This window comes from Vigna umbellata, chromosome 1 (genome assembly GCF_029865625.1).
Source record: "Vigna umbellata cultivar VRB3 chromosome 1, Vumbellata_1.0, whole genome shotgun sequence".
In the NCBI taxonomy this organism is placed as follows: Eukaryota; Viridiplantae; Streptophyta; class Magnoliopsida; order Fabales; family Fabaceae; genus Vigna; species Vigna umbellata.
Window position 1 is genome coordinate 104,311,166 of NC_142165.1, and position 8,536 is coordinate 104,319,701.

At 32.8% G+C, this 8,536-nt stretch overlaps 2 protein-coding genes and 1 pseudogene across 3 annotated transcripts; all 3 read right to left on the reverse strand.

Moving 5' to 3' along the window:
* Positions 1 to 14: 14 nt before the first annotated feature.
* LOC124839013 (choline monooxygenase, putative (CMO-like)) lies at positions 15 to 3,740 on the reverse strand. 2 transcript variants are annotated; one of them, XM_047314753.2, is made up of 10 exons: positions 3,416 to 3,740; positions 2,919 to 2,964; positions 2,555 to 2,690; positions 2,235 to 2,303; positions 1,926 to 2,138; positions 1,550 to 1,645; positions 1,149 to 1,270; positions 913 to 1,006; positions 350 to 400; positions 15 to 264 (listed from the first exon to the last, which is right to left on the reverse strand). In XM_047314753.2, the coding sequence occupies exons 1-10, from the start codon at positions 3,693 to 3,695 to the stop codon at positions 127 to 129; spliced, it is 1,245 nt and encodes a 414-aa protein (XP_047170709.1). In that variant the 5' UTR covers positions 3,696 to 3,740; the 3' UTR covers positions 15 to 126. The 2 variants fall into 2 exon arrangements, with proteins under 2 accessions (XP_047170709.1, XP_047170708.1); XM_047314752.2 differs by having other exon boundaries at positions 2,229 to 2,303.
* Positions 3,741 to 4,860: 1,120 nt separating this feature from the next.
* On the reverse strand, positions 4,861 to 6,621 carry LOC124839016 (pentatricopeptide repeat-containing protein At2g37320-like). Its single transcript, XM_047314757.2, has one exon. It carries the CDS (start codon positions 6,549 to 6,551, stop codon positions 5,010 to 5,012), a length of 1,542 nt encoding a protein of 513 aa, XP_047170713.1. The 5' UTR covers positions 6,552 to 6,621; the 3' UTR covers positions 4,861 to 5,009.
* Positions 6,622 to 7,214: 593 nt separating this feature from the next.
* On the reverse strand, positions 7,215 to 7,760 carry LOC124839014 (agamous-like MADS-box protein AGL61 pseudogene; annotated as a pseudogene).
* Positions 7,761 to 8,536: the final 776 nt, after the last annotated feature.

The window sequence follows — 8,536 nt, forward strand, 5'->3', positions numbered from 1 at the left end:
GTGTATATCTTAGGTTTCTTAAATGAAAAAAATGTATATATATAATTACATATCGCGTAAGTATAGATCAAGACTACAGTGCATACAGTCCCAACCATGTAATAATTTTGCGTAGCAGAGAGGAGTTTACTTTGTAAGGTTTTCATAGAGCAGACAATGAAAATGGTGCATGGCCAGCTCAACCGTTGGAGCATATCTGCCGACCGAATATGCTGGGGACTGGAGACCTTTCTGGACACCTTCACACAACACCACATCTTCTAGCTGGGCATGAACCACCAAATATGGGTATATATATTCCAGCAAAGGAAAATATCTAATCAAGCCTGGAAAACCAATGCTTTTTTACCTGCACTTTCTCACTATCTCGCAAACTTTTTTCTACGAAATCTGTGTCATTCTGCTCAGTCAAAGAGAAAGCATGTCAGTGTTTTAAATTGACTGCAATTGTTTTAACAAGTATTTATTTATTTATTTTATAACCCCGGTGATTTGTGGTGAGAAGACCCACAAACTAACACACTCCATCCATCCTTTAATATGAAGATTTCTGAATTGATTTCTAAAGTGTAAAAGAACGTCTCGAGACTTCACTATATTTTTACACAAAAACCACCAAACGTATATCATGGTGTGGTTTTAGTATAATATTACTATCATAATAAAAATAATTTAAAGTATGAGGGCAAAGATCTGAACTTCTCATTTCCTAACATTTCATACCCTGGTCATTAATCAAAACCTCTTTCTCTGCCTAGAGTCCCTAACGGTGGCTAAGTTTCTTAAAATCTATTTCCATGAACTGTAGTTACAAAACTATCAGCACAAGGTTCATCGTAATACATTGGAAGAGTATTTTTTTTATGCCAATTTGAGTAGGATCTGATTATTGCCTACATAACTAGAAGTTACCTTCAGAGAGCGTTCAAGATAGTAGTCAAATATTACTTGACATTTGTTGGGTCCTAGTGGAACCACAAGATTGGTGTCCATCCAAGGTCCGTACCTATGAATGCCAACAAGCACCCCAAGTTATAAAACATGCTAATTTGAAAAACAAATACATTGAATGTATCAAAATTTCTTGTTTAAATGAATACGATGACTAAAAATTATCTACCATGCCTAAACAACAACAAAGCAAGCACCTATTAATCATGAAGTTTGGATAAATAAAAGCATATATAGCTTTTCTTCCAAGTCGATCATAATTCTCTTCACTTTTCTCTGAGCTGCCTTCACAACTTTGGATGCTAACCTTTTCAAACATCTGTTGTCTCGTTCATAAACCATCCTTTTAGTCATAAGCAATCAGATGTGTAACAAAAAAAAATGAAAATCCAGTGCCAAAAGTATCATATTTTAGCTCACTTTAGCAGATTATTTTAGATAGTGACTGATAAATATAATTATTTATTCTGGTTGCAGAAAAGGATGAAAAGTCATGTAGCAAGGGTTCCAAAAAACCATCTACATGACTCAATATCATGCTACAGTACAATAGCATGTAAAATGAGAAGACTTTTTTGTAGACATCAAAGAATCTTACAGTGATAGAATAGGAATCCATCTTAAGACCAGAAGCAAGGCCTTTATGTGCATACGGCACATGATAGCCACCATCTAAGTAGTTGTCACAGAATACCTGCATAAAAAGACACTGAAATTGCTAAAGTCCTAGCAATTCCTTGAATCATACAAACAAAATTGTTGATATAATAAAAGCTGATGCTTAAAATTTCTTGTAGAGAACGTTCGCTGGAGAGATAAAGCAAACAAATTTACCTATTATACGTAAGAGTGAAGTTTCATAAACCAGGTAAAATATCTTATCACATAACTATAAAGAAAATGAAACTGTACCTCAAGTAATAAACGTAATTTCCAGTAAAAAGAATCAATTGAATCAAATAGTCAATTCACACCTTCCAATTGCATTCAATTGTGTATTCACGTCTGCATACATAACTTAGTGAAGAATCAATTCCACTGGAACTCAGTACTTCTGAACAGCTACCCAGCCATTCCTTTGACACATTATGACTATCAACTTCCTTCTGAGAAAGATTCTCTTTTTCCAAATTGAGAAGAATAAAAGGTCCCCATGTAGCTACTTTGATTGGTAAAAGGCCAAAATCCTACCATTCATGGTGACAGAGAAATCAGTTGACCTTTCCCTCCGAAAGATATATAATACAAGTAACTTATTAAAGAACATATCTGCATACATTTACATTGAAATTTCGCATTCCTGATATTCTAGTGGCCTTTAGAAGTGTTCCATTGAAACCATAAGTCCACCCCTGCAGAAATCATAGTATTTTCATATCTCAGTTTCAAAAACAAAGAAAAGAAAGGAAGTAAAAATAGAAACCTACAATGAGAAAGTATCAGATCATGATAACTGAGTAACAGCCATTATCTATGAAGGAAAGCTTGACAATTATGTTTTCAATTTCACAAAGATCAGAATATAAAAAGGAAGGAGGTCTATAGAGAAGAGAATCAAAATAAGTATGCTAATATGCATATTTATCACTGTTGGTAAACTCACATGATAAGGACAGACAAAGCAGGATTTCTTTCCACTTCCATAAGCAAGAAGAGAAGCATGATGACGACAGACATTGTGAAAGGCACGGACCATGCCACTGTCATCACGACAGACCAAATATTCAACATCTCCTAGTCTGCAATATTTAGTCACCACCTGATTCTCAGAAATTTGGAAGAAAAGAAAATGAATAGAGTGCAATACTCATTAACTCACTCCTAAATATTCTTTTCCTCTTCTAAGAACCAAATGGAGCTACAATTGGAAAACTGCCATTAACATATGCAAATACCACAGATTATGAAATGATCTCAAGTCAACGAATTTCTATTGAAGACAAAATACATGGATTAGAAAAGAAAACCTTCCAGTGAAATAGTCACGAGGATCCTTTATCTGCTCCGTGGATCCTGTAATAAAAATTCAGTGAAGCTAGAGAACTTTTGGCGGACAACAGATGTCGCAGGTAAAAAATAAAAGACATAAATGAAACTTGAAATGGCTTCTTTAGGCAAACTCTTTTGTAAAGACTTGTAAAAGAGAAAAAAAAAAGTTTATGCGTAAACTAATATGTAAATTTCTTTAAATTTTTACTTTTGATTTAGGTATAAATTACTTTTAACTTATTTCTCTTTTACTTCGAGGATCATATTTCATATTAGTGCAAACAGAGATAAATGGTTTGCATAAAAATTAAAATAATTTTCTTCTTTTCAATCATCGAAACTATTTATCGGATTGAAATTCTACATCTACAATTTGTTTTCCTCTGTATTCCCCTGCAGGGTCAAGAAAGCAAAACGAAAATACCCAATAAAAGAAGGGGGAAAAGGTTGAATCTTTGGGCAGAATAAAACTGACCCACTACTTGCCAGCCTCTGTAGAAGACGCGATCGAGCTCAAGGTGGAAGAAAGAGGGGTCAGTGTACCATGATGTTGGGGGGGTAATGGCTTCCTCTATGGGAGTCTTCGGATTGAAGTGGTGGACTAGTCTTTGAGTCTGAGATGTTTGGACGTCTGAATTGTGAATAAGGCAACGAGAGAGTATTGAACTTCTGTTTGAAAAATTAAGGTTCATGAGTTGTCCTTGTCGAGGAGTAGAGATAAAGGGTATCAGCTGCATGATCATTGCCATTTTCATCTTCCTTACAGTTCAATGGTTTTCCTTTGTTTATGCACTGCTCACGCTTCCACCAATCACGACAAATAAAAGGTCCATTAAATTAATAAATAAATAATTTAAATCAAAATATTTTTTTAATGGGCATATATATAATAAAATGAAATAAGTAATTCCTCCATATTCTTTAATAAAATCAATAATTTTTTCTTAATTTATATTCAAAATTTAACTTTTCTTTTTACAAATAAGTTCATGGAACTTTAATTCTTATATTTTTCTAATTTTTAAAGGAACACCGAAAATTTTAAATTTATACTAAATAATATTAAAATTTATTAATTTTCATAAATATTTTCTGTTCAAATTAAATTCTATATTAAATGTCAGTTATTTATTAATTTTTTCTTTTTCTAGTACAATTCGTTTATATATATATATATATATATATATATATAATAATAATAATAATAATAAAAATAAGACTTAAAAATTAATAAAATAATTAAACACATAATTTCTTTGCAATTTTTATTCGGTTTATGTGTTAGGTCTAATGAGGAAAAGGTTTAATGGAGAGACACAAACATTATTATTTATCTAAAACTTTAAGACAATGGATTTTGTGTTTTACTTTATCGTTTTTATCCAATGTGGGATGTTGACTCACACTTGGATTCCCAACAATCTCCTCCTCAAAGGTGAGTCCCTTCCACATACATACACTCCCCCTCCAGCGCGAAAACATTTCCAACCAATTATAATCACGAGTTCTCCCCTTTATTTATATATAAGTTATCTAATAATGTGTATGCCTGGATCTAATTTTAGTTCTAATTAAATCCATTAACTCAATTACAGAATATAAACTAAAATAATAAAAATTAATTTTAAATAGGTTTTAATATAAAAATACAACAAATCTGTTTTAAATTAAAAAATATAAAAAATAATAAAAGACTCCAAATCCAAAATTCTATAAATTTATTTTAAAGTTCATGTAGAATCCAATACGGAATAAAAAAAAATACATTTACTGAAAAAGTCATCAAAAAAGCAAGTAAATATCATATTAGATAAAAATACAAAGTTAAAATAATTTGTATATTAAGTCTAATTTATTATGAATAAAAAAATTAAAATAAATCTTATTAAAATTATTTCCAATATACCATAAAACTAGGTATACATAAAATATGCGTGATCTTTGCTCAGAATTGTTTTTTTGAATTTCCGATCATCGATAAACATTTCACTGACCAGAAAATGACAGTCCTATTGTTCCCACCCATTTCAAACGTGAGTGCTGGAAATGTTAAAAGCCCCACAATTGAGTTAGCATTGTGAAACTGAAAGCCAAATATTTTCCTCATCACACATCTGAAACTGAAAGTTTAAACTACTAATGTGGTCTATCAAACTATTCAATGTTAAAATAATCTCTGTCCTTCTACTGTTTGACTTATTTTGTGCTTCAAATATATGGATTTTGCTTTTCACTTCAACCCAACTACAACCAGGATTTGGTTTAAGACCTTTGTCTTTCATTAATTTTCGCACTCGTGCAGCCTCATTCCACCAACCAACTCTTCCATAGAGATTCGCCAGCTGCTGAAGTGTAGCTGAACACCCTGGTTCCAACAACAGCCTATTCTCTGCTGCATGGATGCCAATCTGAACACTTCCATGAAGCCTAGAGGAAGACAACAGTGAACCCCATATTACAGCATTGGGAAAAACAGGCATATTTTGAACGAAATCACGAGCCTCCAGAAGTAAACCAGCTCGACCAAGAAGATCTACAATACAAGAATAATGATCTAGTTCTGGCTGCACACCATGCTCAATCATGGAATTAAAGTAAACTTGGCCTTCTTTGACAAGCCCGCCATGTCTGCATGAGGATAAGACACCAAGGTAAGTAACAGCATCAGGATGAATACCTTGCTTTATCATCTCTTCGAAGAGACTAATTGCCTCTTGGGCAAGCCCATGCTGCGCATACCCGCTAATCATGGTATTCCATGTGACAACATCCCTACCCTCCATATTTTCAAATATGTACAAGGCCTCGTCAATTGCCCCGCATTTGGAATACATAGCAACTAGAGCATTATCAATGTGGAGGTAAGAGTGAAAACCCAGGTGAATTATTTGACAATGAGCACATCTCCCATGTTCCAGTGCTCCACTGCCCATACAAGCACTTAGAAGACTAGTGTACGTAAAATAATTTGGTCTCAAATCTGATCCCCTCATTTGATGCAAGAGCTCCAAACACATGTCAACACGCCATGCTTGTGCAAACCCAGAAATAATTGCCGTCCATGAAACTACATTCCTAACAGGCATTTCTTCAAACACAAGGCATGCATCGTCCAATAAGGCACATCTGCTGTACAAACTTATCAAAGAACTTCCAACATAAACATTGGCAATGAACCCAGTTGTTATTGCTAAGCAGTGATACTGAATTCCTCCCCAAAGGTCACGCTTGGACCCACATGAGCTCACAGCTTGTGACAAGGAGTGCACATAAACTTCCATCTGTAGAACAGAGGAGTGAATATCCATTTCAGTTGTAGTCCTAAGAGTAGGTGAATTGTGACCAAGAGGAATGGTTACGGTTGCATTGTTTTCCAACATGTTCTCAATGAGCCTCAGATGGCTTTGACGACTCTTAACATCAGCACCACGTTTTTGGGGGGATACAAGGTTCAGGACTCTTAGTGCATTGGCTAAACCTTTCTTTGATAACAATTTATGGGAAGAGAAAGGCCTAAAATTTTGATTCCTAAGACAAAATGATGGCTTTCTTGTGAGTAATGCATTCATTGATTCAAATTGAATCCTTAGATGGAACGATTTTGTGGCCATTCTTATCGACTGAGGCCTCCTGCTGGTGACAAAATATGTCCATGTGCAGAAAAAACACGACAGTGTGTATGTATCGATGTATGTAATGAGCTTAACCTAAAATTCATAAATTTACAATATTTGTAGTTCTCGGTCCACTTATTTAAGTGATTCAATAATTTTATTTCAATTGAAAAATCATTGTTAATAAATTATTTAAGTCAAAAATATATTTTTAAACATTTTACATTATCTTTTCTATATTCAATAAAGAAGATAAGCAATTCATAAAAAACAATCATTTATATAAACAGTTTCCTACAATTTTAAATACCACAAAATCTATGTTGAATAAAAAGTAACATTTTATTCATAAATAACTCTTAACAATTAAGCAATTTTCATCATAAAAAAAGTTTGTCTCATGTGTAAAGTGTACAAATATAAGTTTTTATAAGTTGCATACTTATTTTGTTTTTGTTTTTCTTTTAATATTAGAATTGAAGATTAATCGAGTATCCATGACTCTTAACTTAAAAAAGCAGGAAAAAGAAAAATATTAAATAATAATAAAATTTAATATGTTTTTTTAATTCTTAAACTTAAACATAAACAACAACAACAGATTAAAAGTAAAAAAGAAAATTGAGTTGATGGTGAAAATGAAAAACAAAAGATTGTACATCATTGAATTGAAAGCATGAACAATTGAGCAGCCCTTTCTGTTAATTTCTTCCTCAACTCATAAAGCGACACCATAAACTGTTCCAACTCACGTTCACTCATCTCATCAATGGGATCCTCCCACCACCTTCTGCTCAAACCCTTAACCATTTTTTCAGTTTCTATCAGATTCTTCTTTTCCAACGCCAAATTCTTCACTGCCTCCTCGTATTGCATGTTGCTTTCTTCATATGACCCTCTTCTCTCTGATGCTACCAACACTTTCTCTCCCTTCAGGTACCTTCCAACAATGCCTTCCACGTCTGGATGCCCAAAGCAGAACAACTTTTCAGCAGGAGAAAACACTATTATGGCTATGTTAACATTGCACAGAATGCACAGTTCACTCGCTTTTTTGAACAACCCTGCTCTTCTTTTCGAGAATGTCACTTGCTTGTTGCTACATTTCTCAATCTTCTTTATCACAATCTTCTTCCTCCCTGTGTTTTTCTTCTTCTGTGGCTGCTTTAACCTATCCATGGCTACGGCAAAATCAGGGTTATCCATGGTTACAGGAACAATATGTTTTTCCATTTACCTCTCATCAAATCATTTATGCTTATGTATATTTATATTCATCATTCCTTATTGCCCACAAATCCTACTTTTACGCCTTCTCTTAGATTATCTATTTGCAAATATTTCTAATTACAATAATTGAATATTCATCATTGATTTATTCTCCTAATAAAATCCTACAATTACGTATGTCTCAGCTTATAATTCAATTACGTAATAATGTATGTATATATTTTCCCTCAAAATGAAAAACAAAATTATAGATCCTTCGTTCCAATTTTCAACATAATTCAAGTAATGAAAGGTAAATTGACAAATCAACTTGAGGTTTTATTTTGGAAGAAAATATATTCGTATTTATGGAAAACAAGTTCTGATTCCGTTTTCTTCTCCTTTTCATACGCGGCGCATGTATATGCATAAATATATAAGACTGTGTTTAAATATTTTTTTATTTTAAAAAAGGTAATAAGATAACATTATACGATAATACTTATACGCTGTTAAAATTAAAGCAGTAAAAATAAAATATAATATAGATAACTCAAGTCAACCACAAATATTTTTTAAAATAATAATGGACATATTTAAGGCTCCTGTAATTCGAGGTCCAAGCACCAATCATTTGCCTATCGATTTATTCTTGTATTACAAATCAGAATATACAATTTAATGAGTAAGATTCTCTCAATTATATATGATTATTTTTTACAATATACATTTCACATACAGGGGTTTGCTAAGATAAGTAAGACTTTTTGTTT

Coding starts and splice junctions, on each gene's coding strand:
- LOC124839013 (XM_047314752.2), bottom strand. CDS start 3,695: ATGAAAATGGCAATGATCATGCAGCTGATACCCTTTATCTCTACTCCT. Junction 1,271..1,549: donor TGGATTCCTATTCTATCACT/GTAAGATTCTTT, acceptor ACGAGACAACAG/ATGTTTGAAAAGGTTAGCAT. Junction 401..912: donor ATCTTGAACGCTCTCTGAAG/GTAACTTCTAGT, acceptor TTGACTGAGCAG/AATGACACAGATTTCGTAGA.
- LOC124839016 (XM_047314757.2), bottom strand. CDS start 6,551: ATGGCCACAAAATCGTTCCATCTAAGGATTCAATTTGAATCAATGAAT.